General features: G+C 37.3%; 1 protein-coding gene across 1 annotated transcript in view; it reads left to right on the top strand.

Annotated features, from left to right (window-relative positions):
- Window positions 1–11,811, top strand: part of LOC134665860 (uncharacterized) — an 89,499-nt gene extending 77,688 nt beyond the window's left edge. The window contains exons 37-43 of the mRNA XM_063522893.1: window positions 271–461; window positions 799–1,008; window positions 2,114–2,239; window positions 3,337–3,425; window positions 5,076–5,246; window positions 5,800–5,886; window positions 10,417–11,811. Of these exons, the coding sequence (XP_063378963.1) occupies window positions 271–461; window positions 799–1,008; window positions 2,114–2,239; window positions 3,337–3,425; window positions 5,076–5,246; window positions 5,800–5,886; window positions 10,417–10,547 (1,005 nt within the window). The 3' untranslated portion in view covers window positions 10,548–11,811. The remainder of the gene's footprint in view (window positions 1–270; window positions 462–798; window positions 1,009–2,113; window positions 2,240–3,336; window positions 3,426–5,075; window positions 5,247–5,799; window positions 5,887–10,416) is intronic.
- The last annotated feature ends 4,690 nt before the right edge of the window (window positions 11,812–16,501 follow it).

Below are 16,501 nucleotides of genomic sequence, written 5' to 3'. Positions count from 1 at the left end.
GGCTCCCATACAACAAACGTGATTTTTGACCAAAGTTAAGCAACGTCGGGAGGGGTCAGTACTTGGATGGGTGACCGTTTTTTTTTTTGCATTATGGTACGGAACCCTTCGTGCGCGAGTCCGACTCGCACTTGCCCGGTTTTTAAAATTTTTTGTTTACTTGTTTATTGTAATACACAATACCCACGATACTACCCGATAAGAAAGACCGACCCGATACCCACGATAATTAAGGGTATTTGTATTGTATTGTAATACTATATGAAACAGGCGGGCTATTCGGTGACGGTGTTCGAGCGGAACGACCGAGCCGGAGGACTGCTGCAGTACGGCATCCCCACGATGAAGCTGAGCAAGGAGGTTGTGCAGCGGCGTGTCCAACTGATGCAGGCTGAAGGCATCGTGTTCAAATGCAACATCGACGTGGGCAAGGACATTAGCGCCACCGAACTTGCTAACGAGTGAGTACAACGGTTAGGACATGTGTAGAAGCAGAATGGTCGAGTCGGATGACTGTTATAATCCTTCCCCATGATGTGTCTTAAGAAGTATTGGTGCAGCACTGCTGCGTACATCGGGGGCGACGTGTTTTTTTTTCTATTTCACAATTATTCATATCTATGATAAAAATCCTCAAGAATTACATAGTTTCCCGCTAAATATAGAATCTCGGCTTCCACCCTTCTAGCTTCACCCAGATTGACGAAAAACAAAGAAAATTAGAAATAAGTCTAGTGAAAAAAAGTTGTTGGTTCAACCTACATTTTCACAGTGTTAACTAATCAATCCCACCCCCAGATACGACGCCCTGGTGCTCTGCATGGGCGCGACGTGGCCACGTGACCTGCCGCTCAAGGGCCGGCAGCTCAACGGCATCCACTACGCCATGGAGTTCCTCGAGTCGTGGCAGAAGAAGCAGATGGGCCCGCCGCTGCACCACGGGAAGGAGCTGCCGGAACTCAACGCCAAGGACAAGAATGTGCTTGTTATCGGAGGAGGCGATACTGGGTGAGTTTTTTTAAGCAATATGATCAACTGCGATAAGCGCTGGCTGGACGTCGTGATAGCGGACATGGAAGAGAACAATCTCACACCTGGACGCCGAAGACCGGGCAAAGTAGAGAAGATTGAGCAGGAAAGCGGACCCTGGCGCCAGGCCGGGAAAACGCTAGGTTGAAGAAGAAGAAGTGATCATCTGATCCTACTTGGAATAAGTTTAAGAACTATGTTTTTCTTTTAACTGGCTACGAATACTCATTGAGACAATTCTAACAACCCAAGCACAAAGTCAGGCCACCTCCTGTGTTCATCATCAGATCAGCTCGATGGTACCATAATATTGCATTATCACCCAACTTACATATTATAAAGTTTCAGCTCAATCAAAAAATAGGAAATGGGTCTAATTTAGCTTGACCGGAACATACATTACATGCATTGCAAATTTAATAGAAGCTAGTAGAACCCCTCGGACAAATCATAGCCATATTCTATGTTCACGCAAATACACGTGTGCTATTAGGCACAATGGTTGTCGATTTGCGGAAAATGCCCAATATAACTAACACAGTAGAGACAATTTCACCTTGATTTGAATAGAATACACGTTTATGTATCGTAGTCGAGATCAAAGGTAACTATGGGTTCAGCATTATGTGTGATAAACAAAAGGCTCAGACCAGAATATACATAATGTGTTTATTATAGCACCTTGTGTCGTAATGAAGCACCAGATGTACTGTAAAAAGAATTATGTATACCTATCATTTCTTGAACTACCAATTTACTAAGTTAGTAGTAGGAGGTATCTATTAGATTTCCATTAATATCTACATTCAAAGTAGGTGTTATTATTAATTGAAAAAAATGGAAAAATATTTATTAAGCAAAAAGTTATTACAATCCAAGTTGATAAACATTGGTAACCGCACTAGGCACGCCTGTGTCGCGGCGACCAATAACATATTATGTTATAACTAAAGTATGCTTCAGTCGGTTGACAGATTTAATCGGTTGCTTTTGTCTACAACTAAGTATATACTTATAAATTTAAACATTAAAACTAAAGTAATAATAATACAAATTAGTTAATTATGGTAACTTTGTTATGTAGATGCGACTGCATAGCGACATCGCTCCGGCAAGGCGCCAAGTCGATCACGACGTTTGAAATCCTGCCGCAGCCGAAACCCACCCGCGGACAGGACAACCCGTGGCCGCAATGGCCGAGGGTCTTCAGGTATTACTACTTAACGTCACAGACTACACGAGTCTGTGCGGAAAGAAAAGATTCGTGGAGTGTATGGGACGCAATCAGGGCTCGGAACCGGTATTGAAATACCTGTTAATATCGTTCCAAAACAGTTATATTATTTCGTTCATAAAAAACCGGTTAATTGATGGAACGCGAACTAACAAATTACGTTCTCTCTCCTAACCGGTGAGAAGAGGGAACGGAACTCTATGGTTCGCAGGGAACGATATAATACTGGTTACTCTTTCGAAGTCTCTCGGTTAAACTCGTTGTCATACGTGAAAGAGATAGCAATACTTGCACGTTCTATCTCGCTTCGATATTTTCAATTTAACCGGTTAATTTCGCTCCTCAAGAACGAAAGGAGAACGTATATGGCGGAAACCGTTATCTCAAAAGAACAGTTCTTTAACCGGTGACCGCAAACGGAAACGAAATCCTTTTCATTCCCGGGCGAATGAAAGAAACCGGTTTGACTAATGAGAACGGTTTCCGAGCCCTGAACCCAATACATTGCACGACTCTTCTCTTTCCGTACAGACTCTACAAACAGCAACACTCTTAACTGCCTATCTATACATATGGACCTTATGCCTTTGTAATAAGGTGTACGAACTGTCAATTAACAGTGTGGGCGATGGTACACAGATACCGCATTATGTGTAATTGTAGGTACTTGTAAAATGCTACGATTTGAGCAGTACAACCGAGTTGCAGTATACACCATTTTATACTACTCGTATTCAGTTACACCCTCATTGCAATTTGTTGTTATTTTTAATTTACACGAGTACTGGTTGTAATTGGCCTGATGACAAATTTTGAAATCTCTTTTAATATTAGCCGTACCCTTATTTATATTGGTTCCGAAAAATATATTTCAATTATACGTACTCGTAAGAGTCATAAGTTATAACATAAATAATTAGCCTTATGCATCACTTTTCTTTATTTTTTTAAATCGTTATTTATATCGTTTGAACACCGGAAAAAATAAAAATACTTTTATAAACCTTTCCATAATATTATTAAAAAATATTTAAAATGTTGAAAAATTTTGAGCACTTTTAATATTTTCGCAGGGTGGACTACGGGCATGAGGAAGTCAAAGTGAAGTTCGGAAACGACCCGAGAAAGTTCTCTACGCTAACCAAAGAATTCCTGGATGATGGTAAGTTTATACAATAATTGTCAAACAGTACTGTAACAAGTTCACCCATATTCATAAAGGTGAAATCAGACGGTTCATTTTCGTGTTTCATTTTTCATCTTTAACATAGTGACATCTGAACACAAAGTAAACCAAAAATGTCATAGGGACGAGACGTATACATATTACGTCTGCCAGCAGAACATTTTTGCTTGTATCCTGAATCTTCGAGTGATTTTCGCGGCGCAAACTTGAACTTGACTTGACATAACCTTGCCCAAACCTTCTTGACTTCATACGCCATTGTCTACTTACCTACAACGTCAATACAACTCTTACGGAAAACCCAAACATTTTAATAAATTTTGTACCTGTGTTATTTCATTTCTTATTTATTTATCGATTACTAATCTTATACCTACAACGAAATTTTACTTTGGCACGAGACCGCTTCTTCGAATATTTCTCTCCGGATATCAACATTACGAGTATAAAAAATATTTTGACACAATTAGATGTGTATTGACCATAGCAATACCCGTAATTCGATTTTATTTTTATTTTATAGATTATTAGAAAAGTTAGAGGCCATAGACAATAACATTACTTGCATAGTATGATTGATTAGGTGTTCGATATGTATTCAAGAATAAAATGTAAATATAAAACTGCTGTGTTATGTACAGACATAGAAATTTTTGATGCAAAAACGAGTGTTTGAGAAAATGAAACCGATAAATTTATCATCGATAAGTCGTAGGTGGATTAATATTTAAAATATGTAACTTCTACTTGCTGTAAAGAGGTACATAATCATTTATAAAGAGGTACATAATTTCTTTATTACAAATATTTAGTATTTAAAAATTAAAACGTAAACTGTAGTAGCTGCCAAAAGAATAGAAAACTACCAATATTTCAAAAGAGAACAAGATATCGAACATGTTGTGTAATTCGCGGTAACTATATTCCTATAGAATGTGATAAATATCTAAGTATAACGTTAAGGTAACATCGATAACAGACATGTCGATATTCTATATTGTCAATCACTTTATTTTGCCACAAAAACGTCTATGTCTGGTTATGTAATGTTATGTTTTGACGACTGGTCTGGCCTAGTGGGTAGTGACCCTGCCTGTGAAGCCGATGGTCCCGGGTTGGACTCCCGGTAAGGGCATTTATTTGTGTGATGAGTCTACATATATAAGTATCTTTGTTTAAGTAAACACAACACAAGCCTTCGTGAGCTTACCGTAGGACTTAGTCAATTCATGTAAAAATTGCCTATAATATTTATTTTAGCCTTTTCGATAGTACGAGTACTTGTTGCGTTTAGTTTATGGTCTGTGATGTAATCGGTAAAACGCAAAAATGAAGAGATCTAATTACCTATAGTACAAACTTTCTACTTACCACACCAGGATACGGAAACGTGGCTGGTGTGTCAGCCGTGGAGGTGGAGTGGACGCGAGCCGCGGGCGGCCGCTGGGAGATGAAGGAGGTCCCAGGAACTGAGAAGGTGTACAAGGCGGAGCTGGTGCTGCTGGCCATGGGCTTCCTGGGGCCCGAGAGATACGTGGCACATCAGCTTGGTAAGTTTCCCTGTTTTCGGGATGTTTACTTACTCTTGTGGCTCATCCTCTCGAAGCGGGCCTCCGATACTACCAGGTTACGGCAACGTGTCTGGTGTGTCAGCCGTGGAGGTGGAGTGGACGCGCGCCGCGGGCGGCCGGTGGGAGATGAAGGAGGTCCCAGGAACAGAGAAGGTGTACAAGGCGGAGCTGGTGCTGCTGGCCATGGGCTTCCTGGGGCCCGAGAGATACGTGGCACATCAGCTTGGTAAGTTTCCCTAAGCACTGTCTTTGGGATGTTTACGTACTCTTTTGGCTCGAACCGGGCCTTCGATACTAAAGTGTCATTCTATGGTACTTGCTAACTATGTAAACAAACCGCCATATTGAAATTGTCTCTGAATGATGAATTCACTAGTGACTTTTGTTTTGTTTACATGGTTAGCAAGTTCCATAGAATGACACTTTAGTTGGCACCAGTGCGATAATTAACTATAGTTCGATTTCTTAGCATTAGAAAGAACTTGAAAGAAGGTAAGCGATCTTGACAAGTCTTTTAATTAAAAACGCTTTTTAAAAATCAATAACTATTACTTATGAAAGCAGAAGAACATAAATGATCGTATTAGATTCATCATAGTTACATATTTGCCGTAACTTATTTTTAAAATTTGTTTTTCAATTAAAAGACACACCAAGATTGTTTACCTTATTTCTAATGCTAAAAAAAACGAACTATAATCATAATTATACGTTAGTTCTCAAGCTGTGAGACGCGATTTGTCTAATGAAGTTGTACGAGCATATTGTCTATATTGCAGACTTACCTTTGGACGCGCGCAGCAACGTGGAAACCGACAAGAAAAACATCTATCACACACCCGTCAACAACGTGTTTGCTGCCGGAGGTAAGTTCATTCGGCATTTGTGTAACGGTTTTTAGGGTTCCGTAGCCAAATGGCAAAAAACGGAACCCGTATAGATTCGTCACATGTCTATCCGTCTGTCCGTGTATGTCACAGCCACTTTTTTCCGAAACTATAAGAACTATACTCTTGAAACATGGTAAGTAGATGTATTCTGTGAGCCGCATTAAGATTTTACACAAAAATAGAAAAAAAAAACAATACATTTTTGGGGTTCCCCATACTTAGAACTGAAACTCAAAAAATTTTTTTTTCATCAAACCCATAAGTGGTAAAATGTGTGTCGTCGTCCCCCCCCCCCCCGTAACTTCTAAAATAAGAGAATGATAAATCTAAAAAAAATATATGATGTACATTACCATGCAAACTTCCACCAAAAATTGGTTTGAACGAGATCTGGTAAGTAGTTTTTTTTTAATACGTCATAAATCGTAAACCGCAATTTTATTATGTTACTTGGTGGTACGGAACCCTTCATGGGCGAGTCCGACTCGCACTTGGCCGCTTTTTTAATACCACGTCGGCGCGAGCGTTCGCCTTATCCTGTGGACGCCTGTAAATCCAGGGGTATAAAGTACATGCGTTTGACAGACCCTATAACAACTAGTACACTCCTTTTTTAGGGTTCCGTACCCAAAGGGTAAAACGGGACCCTATTACTAAGACTCCGCTGTCCGTCCGTCCGTCTGTCACCAGGCTGTATCTCACGAACCGTGATAGCTAGACAGTTGAAATTTTCACAGATGATGTATTTCTGTTGCCGCTATAACAACAAATACTAAAAAGTACGGAACCCTAGGGCCCCGGTGGGCGAGTCCGACTCGCACTTGTCCGGTTTTTTGAAGAACCCCATACTGTAGTCCTTCGAGAAAACCTCGTAAAAAGTTCTAGTACGTAAGATTTCTATTTGTACACTTCGCTTCGGGATCAAAATAAAAAGTACGAAGTATTGAAGGAAAAGTAAATAAACAATAGGTATCAAAAAACTAAACCTACCTACCATTTTTAAGAGCATTTTTGATTATGTGAAACACATATTAATTATTCAGGTTTCAACAACTTGCGAACATAACAAGTAACAACATCCCTTTTTATTATTTCGTTAATAATTGTCGTTGACATGTCGTACTTTTTAACATATCACTCAATCTCATTGTAATGATTTTAACGATGGGATTGAATGATACGATAGGTACGTATTGTATGAAATGCACATTATTGCAAATTACAGGTACAGTCAGCCAAGAAAGTGCATGGTCTACTACTTTTCGACTCTATCAATCAGATGATAGAGTCGAAAAGTGGTGGACCACTTTCTTGGCTAACGGTACCTATGTACAGTCAGCGTCAGAGAGACGTGACCCCCCTAATAGCAGCATACAAACTGTACAATAATTTCGTCATCCCACGTAATGTTTGCGTAGCTGTGTGGTTTCATAAGCGGACTAAAGATCCCGAGAAACCGGGTTCGAGACCGACCAAAATTTTAGAATCTTTTTGTTTTTTTCTTTGTTAGCATACCTGTGTTATTAAGTTCAGAACTATTGAAAACTGAATACGGGTAATATCAAATATTATAGTAGAAATAGGAAAAAATAAAATAAAAACAATCTTAAAATCACTGTATTTTATTGGTATTTTATTAACGTTAAGCACAAGCCATTACACCAGTTTATTTTTTCGAACTGTCAAAACGATTTGCCGCTGTGGAATTTATATGAAACATTATAAAACCTACTCTTTATTTTATAGTTCTATAAGTTTTATAAAATAGAAAGTGTGGCTAAAAATAACTTAAGTCTACGTTTCATAATTATTGTTCTGGTGCTTTATTTCATACATGGTTGTGTAATAATTTATTTTAAAAACAATCAACATCCCTATTATACTATACCGATATGCGTTTAGTTTGGCAGATATATGTTTGATACTTCTATTTTCCATTATATAAATTGAACATTTATGTTGCCTAACTATCAATAACTTTGCGTAACAGCTGCATTGTAAGCATAATTGTCTTTTAATAGTAAATAAACAACAATATTATAGTGTAAGTTAATCAAAATTGTGGTATGTTACATGGGCTGCGATTAAGTATAGCTGTCTTAATAAGTAATAGCAAGTAATGCAGTTGCATAACAGATAACTATATGTAAATATTGGGTTTGATAAATAATGGTTATGTATAAAACGCGAAGATATTCTAACCTTGCGAGCCATGAACTACGTTTCAGAGAGAAACAGCATGTTATCGGCCAGCGATAACAATATTCATCTCCTGTCACGTTACCACAGTTTTAGGAAACACAACACTTACTACCTATACCTTGCTTTTAGCATTAGAAAAAGGGTTAACAATCTTGACAAATCTTGTTATGTAATAACGCTTCTAACAAAAAGTAACTATTACTTATGAAACCAAAATAATGTAAAACCTATATGTCCTTGCTACATATCTGTAACGTATTTACTATGACTTATTTTTCAAAAGTGTTTTAAATGTAAAGACACGTTAAGCTTCCTTGTAATGCTAAAAACACAAGGTATAATCTGGAACAATATCAGTAAAACTTTAGCATGCCCATCAAAGAACAATATATTAAAATATTACACTATATTTCACTAGCTGTATTTTTTTTCTAATACTGGAGAGGGTAACCGTTATTCTCTTCTATTTGTTTTAGCCTACTTTTCATGCTAGCTACCAAGTTTGAGCATATGCCAGTATTCCTCATATCATAAGTTCCCACGTTCTATAGACTTCTTCATCAAGGTTTCGTTTTGATTTGACCTGATCGGGGTCCCAGTTGAGCAACATTTGACCCCATAAATTTTCAATTGGGTTCAGGTCAGGTCAGGGCTCTTAGATGGCCAGTCGAAAACTGTAATGTCTGGTTGAGATTCTAACCACTGTTGGACTATCCGTGAGCGATGCACTGCACTATTGTCTTGCACAAAAAAAATTGCCCTTCAGGATATGCGACACGAACTGATGGTAGCATCACGTCCCGTAATATTTCCAGGTATCGTTCAGCTGTTGAGCGAGTTGTAGTAAATGGAGCGTCGGTATGCATTTGCACAATACTACGGTGCCGCTGAGATTCCTCTGTGTAGGCAGAAGGACAAGGGCCTTGCCGATCTTCTTTACGTCACCCGTTCTTTCATACCGCCTTAGCCATTTACGAACCGTGCTCCTCTGCAAATAAAAAAAACACAATTTAAACTTAATAGGTCTACTAACAAAACATGGCCAATGAAATGGAGGAAACTCTAAGTAACTCACCGCTATATTCATTTCTCGTGCAATTTTTTTAATACTCTGGTTTTGTTCCCAAAGCACTACAATTTTCGATCACATAAAAGGGTTTAATCGAACCATTTTAAAACTCAGTTGGCACGGATTCGGACAAGTCAAGAATAACATGTATAAAACAACGTTACTACTTCGGTACACCTAGAATAGACGTAACGATGACGGTAATGATTTGCGGCGGATGCGAATTATTACAAAGTTACCCTAAAACTCAATTGTAATTTAAAAAATACGAAACGGGATAATCATACCAAATTCAACCTAAACACATATTTAGTTAAAGATGTTGTTACTCACTTTCGGATTCGGATATGAGGGTAGAGAAATAATAATAAACAAAGACAAGACTATATTAAGTATCTATGACTAAGACAAGGACGCATCGACATACGAGTAAGTAACTTCCACCTTTACGATTTGACGATAGTGATTCATATTTTCGCAAGTAATAATGTGTTCCGTGGCTCAATGGTATAAGTGACGGACTAATGTAAGAACATGTAATCTTAATAACAGCCGCGAGGTCCGAGGATCGATTCCCAACAACGGCGGTTGGGAGACAAAAGGGAAAAATGACTTTTTGAAATAATATGATGCTTGATACGGCTGTGGCGATGTTGAACTAATGTTTCGACGTTGCCGTGTGAGCTATAGTTTTAAAACCAGGGGGGTCACGTTTCTCTGACGCTGACTGTACATTACAAAGTAATACCTACAACATATTATCGTAAAATATTGATACAACTACATGTATTTTAAATTGTTTGGTATATATTTCAACATTAATGTAGACAAGTCTATTATATGCTTTCTTGTATTGGACAAGTTCTTAAAAGGACCTTAGACTTAGTGACATTGGAACAACTAAAAGACACACGAGCATAATATAGGTATTTCGTATTTTACATAAATTATTTTATTGCAGGTACGAAATATGAAATATGAAAACCGCGTCATATGAATAATAGACGATTGTTTATAAAACTTAATTCTTTGTTTTGTATATATGTACTTAATTATTTATTTAGTTAATATTTTGTAGATTTTTACTAACCCCTCTTTTAATATCAAATAATAAACAACACAAGGTTACACCCCCGACACACTATCTATATTTTTTATCTTATTTGTTTTATGAACTTACGATAAGGCTTGCGATAAGACTGAAATAATTACAATCATTAATTTTCTCCCAACAGATTGTCGCCGCGGCCAATCTCTAGTGGTGTGGGCTATCTCGGAAGGTCGGCAAGCGGCCCGGGCCGTGGACGTGTTCCTATCTGGCAAGTCCGTGCTGCCCGGCCCCGGCGGCGTCATCGGAGCCTACTGAACTTCATATTACTAGCCAAGGCTACACCGGCATTTAGATGTTTTAGACCTAATTACGAAATGTAATTAGCTCATAGTCATCTTAACTGAATCAAATCTGGATTTTTAGAAATTTTAGACTGTTGAATTTGATAGTAGTATGCGTTTACCAAACTTACGCTTTAGTGAGTTTTTAAATTTAGACATCAAATAAGCTTTTTGCAGTAGACGCGAGGCCAAAATGTACAGCAATTTTACAAGAGATTTAAATGATTTCGAATATTGTATTTTTAATGTTTATGTTAAGCGTTATTTTAAGGACATTCCGTTTGTATCTGATGCTGATAAGAATCGCAACAAGTCAACGTGTATCCCGACCAAATTGTTTGCACTGTGATCTCTGCCCAAGTGTCATAAAGCGTAAAGTTTCGTTGTTTAGATTTGACTGTTTTTAATGTTATTATAATCGTTTCTATAGTTGTACATTGTAAATTATTGAACGATATATCGTTATTTGCAAATCTCTGTATGAGGTGCCAAGCATTATATTAGTATTTATTTTGACGATGAAATTATTATAATTACGATCGGATGGCATCTGATTATATTTACAATTATTTTAAAATAGGTTAGCCTGTTTGTTTCTGTTTGCGCACAAATGCGCAGTCCGAGTATTGAAACATTTACTGTGATGTAAGTTTTTATAAGAATTATGTTACAGTCAATTTTTATTTGTCGTATGTTCAACAAAGTTCCTAAATGTGAGGAATAAACTGTAATCAAACGTCTCTTCAGTTTGCCGTTTCCGTACATAGATAATTTTACGTTATTTATTATAGTTCTGACTGTACTCCGACCGAGTCGGTTAAAGCTGTAATCAAGTCACTTATCCATTCGCCGCTGGAAAGCAATAATGCTGTAACTTAAACTACAATTGTATTGCGGGTTACAGCATTATTGCTGTCCAGCGACGATATGACTTTGTTCTTTTTTCCTGTGTATTAAGTATTGTATTTTGTATTTTATCTAGACCACATTGTAGTATATTCCCTGCCGACTGAAGAGATACTAGCTCATTAAGTTGCGGTATAGTTTAGTAAGTATAATCTTAAAATGTATAGATCTTATCTAGATCTTGCACTTGTATTATTTTACAACCTGTGTCATAACCAGAGCGATATAATCTACAAAAGTATGTGATGAAAAAGTCGTTTTTGAATTGATTTTTTTTACATATTTGTTAATAGTTTATTTTATTTATTATTATTAAACGTATTCGAATTTTAGTTTGTTCTTTTTTTCCTCGACATTTTGCATTTATTTCCTATTTCAAAACAAACTTTATTTAATCGTATGGCTTATATAAAATAGGCAGTTATATAAATGTTTCAAAACAAACAAAATAGTAACTAGTTTTTACGTTAGCATTAGGCGGCTATTTATTCCAGTGACGTCACATAAGTACAAAGTTAACGCATAGTTAAGATTTAAATATGTATATGTCAATTAAGAAATACCTTACTATTATATATATTTTACCCTTTCCAACACAAACACGTACATAAATCATTTGAAATAATCAAAATTTAGTAATTACCTACAATTTTGGCCATAGATATAATAAATAGAATTAAAACCATAAACCAAATATATATATATATAAGGGTAGAGGTCCCAAACATTTTCTATTTTTTACCTTTATTATCTATGGCTTATAGTGTCTATGCACATTGTGCTTAGCGTTCGTCCACTGGACGGAGTAGCAACTAATATTATTTATTCGCTACTTACGAAATATCATTTTTATGGAGACAAATCTATTATATTTATAGATTGCAATAACATTAAATCTGTGCAGCAAGGTAGCTTTAAATTCAAAATTTACGAAATGGACGAAAACTAGAGCTGAAAGAAAGAAACTAGCGCAATTACCTACTATAAGTATTCGGAATATGTAGCATTTTCCGGCATACGACTTACTTACCCCTTCACTTGGCCGCATATGTATATTATTTTTGCTTTTCATAATAATGTCACGTAATTTTCGAAGTATAGCTCATATTTGTCCTGTTTACCCTTTAAGTACCTAAGTCATGGACAGGTACACATATAATTTGTAGTAGGTAGGTACTTGCAGCATTTATAACAAGTTGATAACATATCGGTTTCTTGGCGCGAAAAAGGAGCAATAGCTTTGGTAGATTTAACATATTTCTCTAACTGAATATCTTAAGAAAATCGTTGTCAGTTGGAGGGATTATGTCCATATTATACACTTCACATAACTGACATAACGAAGTATAACGACACTTAAGTTGGGTTTCCACCAGGTTTCCACTTAAACAACTTAAACTGCATGTACTTAAGTGTTTCCATCGACAATGTGTGCAAATGCAGTTTACTGTAGAGATTTAAGGAGCAGTGTAAACCTAGCTTTAACTAAATACCTACCACATAGATGAGGCTAGTAAAGGTGCTGAGTCAGCAACATTTCTGAGGACACCAGCAGCGTGATTTATCATAGTCTGTAAAATAAAAAAACGAAAATATCAACTGGACTACTAAGTTATTGCCTATATTAAAAAAAGTAATGTTGAAAAAAATATCTAGACATATGTAGTTAAATGTTTCCTTCTTTGATCGCCGCGTCTATCTATTTTAAGGCTATCAATATTTCACAGAATAAACTACAATGTAGAGAAGATGGGATTCTGAGGGGTTGAACAACATACAACGTGTATTTTTTCAGAATCAGAATCAGAATAGCCATTTATTAGATTAACACATGCTTGGTACATTTATTTACAGTATTTACATTCATTGATTATATATTTAACGCAATAATTTTTTTAGACTTATAATGGCCTCTCCTTCCAGGGAGAAGAAGGAGGCGTGGTAATAAACTCCATGGGTTACCAGCCCTGCTAGGAGTTTTCTAGGTGTTTAAACTTATATTGGGGGATATATTTGGGGGGTGTATTTTTTATACAAAGCGTTTCAGTGTACTACCCGTTCGTTTCGTTTCGTTCGTTGGCTGTTAACCTCCCGGGCCCACTTCGCCGCATCACTCCCTCTGGTCTGACGCCTTATCCACTCGGCTACGTTAGCCTGACTACCGGGTACCACAGGGTGTACAACTACAATAACAAAATTCAAAAATAAAGGTATATAGAAATTGTGTTTTACGAAATAGCGAGAATAGCTTACAGAAAATGCAAACGGACGCGAACCACGAATGTAAGTATAATATCGCGACAGATAATTTACTAGGCAACATAGTTGCACGTTGCGTGACATTGCTAACATTGCTTACAACTCCAAGGAGTAAAAAAGTGACTTGTAGACACTTTAATACGTGTGACGACATCCGATTATTAAGGTGATGCATAATGCAATCACACGCAAGGACATTATTGATTTGCCATGCTAGAATTTTGCAATTTTTGTTTCCAAGCCGTGGGGTTGGCCGGTCGAAGGATTTTATGGCTCCTCTATGCGATGGGCCAACACCGGCGGGCACTCCAAGGGACGCAGCCATGCGGTAGAATGAGATAGCAATATCACTTGCTCCCTCTAACGCATAAATGCGTCCCTTGGAGTGGCCGGCGTTGGCCCATCGTGCAGAAGGTAGAGGAGCCATTAAAGTCAAATTTTTGTTTTTTTTTAAGACATTTTGAGGCCTGGATGCTACTTAAGCCAAATCTCATAGAACAAAATTAGAGAAAGGGGCAAGTTATGATGGCGCCATCTATGCAAACTTTTGATAGTTGCCAACCCCATTACACAAACTACCCAATGCTGCAATGTTTAACACAGTGGTTCTTAACCGTTGGTCATTGGGACCACCTAAAGTGGTCCGCCAATAAGCATAACAACCCTTTGTAGGTACATTTTATTCAACAATTGGTGGTCGTTGATATTTTTTTCTCGAGTGGTCCCTTGATCACTAAAACGATATGAGCCCCTAGTTTTATTTATAGTTTGGTATACTTACCTAAGTAGGTAAGTATACCAAACTATCAAGACTACCTATCCCTTACCCCTATACCAGGTATGTACCTACTTAGGTACATACCTATTTGGAAATCACATGATATCTTTGATGGCGGCGGTCAAAGGGATATTGTTGAAATTATGTACGTTTCTAAATTGTATAATTATATCATTGACAATAATTAAATGTCTGTTCTTAGTGGAATTATATATCAAATTGTAATATTAAAGAATTAAATATTTCAGCACATACATCAGCTTTTCTTTCTTATACCTATTTACTCGTACTGTGAAATGGTCCTACTTTGCTCCCTGTTGGGTAACTATGCTCCAAGTCATTAAAATGATTTAACGTCTAATTATATTATTTCTATGTTATTATTTATATACTCAGATAAACGAAACGAGCGGAGCTGCGGGCCCGTCTACTCTGATACATATATATTTAGAATTTCTACGTTCGTACGTACGTATTTTTGCGTTTGTCATAAAATGATCTCCCCGTTTTGGCGGGGCTTATTAATTTGGAGCACAATGGGGTAACTTTGCGCCATAAGTAATAACTTTGGTCAAAAAATCACGTTTATTGTATGGGAGCCCTATTTAAATCATTATTTTATTCTGTTTTTAGTATTTGTTGTTATAGCGGCAACAGAAATACATCATCTGTGAAAATTTCAACTGTCTAGCTATCACGGTTCGTGAGATACAGCCTGGTGACAGACGGACGGACGGACGGACGGACGGACGGACGGACGGACGGACGGACGGACGGACGGACGGACGGACGGACAGCGAAGTCTTAGTAATAGGGTCCCGTTTTACCCTTTGGGTACGGAACCCTAACAATAGACAATAGGTAGGAGCAAAAGTACACCAAACAATGCTTGGAGGATATAACCAACGGAGACGCCATGTCTAAAATTTTCGGTACAAAATAGTCTGCGGTTTTTTGCGGGGGAGGGGCACATCAAATGTATAGGTACGTCATGTCAGATAAACGTCAGTCCATACATATGGTTGACATGAGGTTGACCATTGGCCGCCTATTTTCGACAGAGGGGAACGCCTGTTAATGGCGGCTCCATTGTTAATTACTCCGAGAAACAATGGGTATTTTTTTCTCCTTATTAATTACTTCAGATTAAGATGCTTAATGTAAATTCGACTGAATATTTAATAATGAATCATCAAAGAGCAAATGCTAAATTTGTTGATGAAAATACAAAAAAAATACCCCCTATACCCCCTCATGGATTCCATGATCAGTGATCTGTGCATAATCATAATGTATTTGTGTATTTTTTGTTTGTTTTGTTTTTATCGTCTTTGTTAATTTTCTTGTCTGTGTGTGGCAATAAACAAATTCTTATTCTATAATTGAAGTGCTGAGGTAGGTAACAAACATACAAAATAAACCGGCCAACTGCGAACCGCACTGATGTTCCAAGGGTTCCGTACAGCACACAATTGTATTGTTTTTTTGTCTTAAGTTCGACTCACGCTTGACTGATGTAGATTTCTAACAGGGTCTCCTATCGTTGCGGAGTCGGAGATTAACTTGACGCAAATATTGCAATGCATATTAATATAATGTAAATTCATATGTAAGTATATATACAGGGTGTAATCGTTAAGTGTAGCCAGGCGATAATTCCGTAAATATGACAGATATCAGAAAACTACAAATTGATATCGAAAGTGCGTTACCGAATGAGTAAAATTACATTAATAACTTTTTTAAATAAAAGCAGAAATATCCCAAACATTAACTTCAATCCCTCCCATACATTTAGTACGATCACTCACCCCTCAAAGAACGTCGGTGTCGTAAGAGATAAAACTGCATGAGATTCATTATTTATTTGCGATCTCTTTGCGATAATAAACTGTAATAAAATAATAATCTCATGCAGTTTTATCTCTTACGATACCGACGTTCTTTGAGGGGTGAGTCGTCGTACTAAATGTATGGGAGGGATT

Source organism: Cydia fagiglandana, chromosome 7 (genome assembly GCF_963556715.1).
Source record: "Cydia fagiglandana chromosome 7, ilCydFagi1.1, whole genome shotgun sequence".
NCBI classification, from domain to species: Eukaryota; Metazoa; Arthropoda; class Insecta; order Lepidoptera; family Tortricidae; genus Cydia; species Cydia fagiglandana.
The sequence above is the reverse complement of the archived record's forward strand: the minus strand, read 5'-3'. Positions and strand labels throughout refer to the sequence as shown.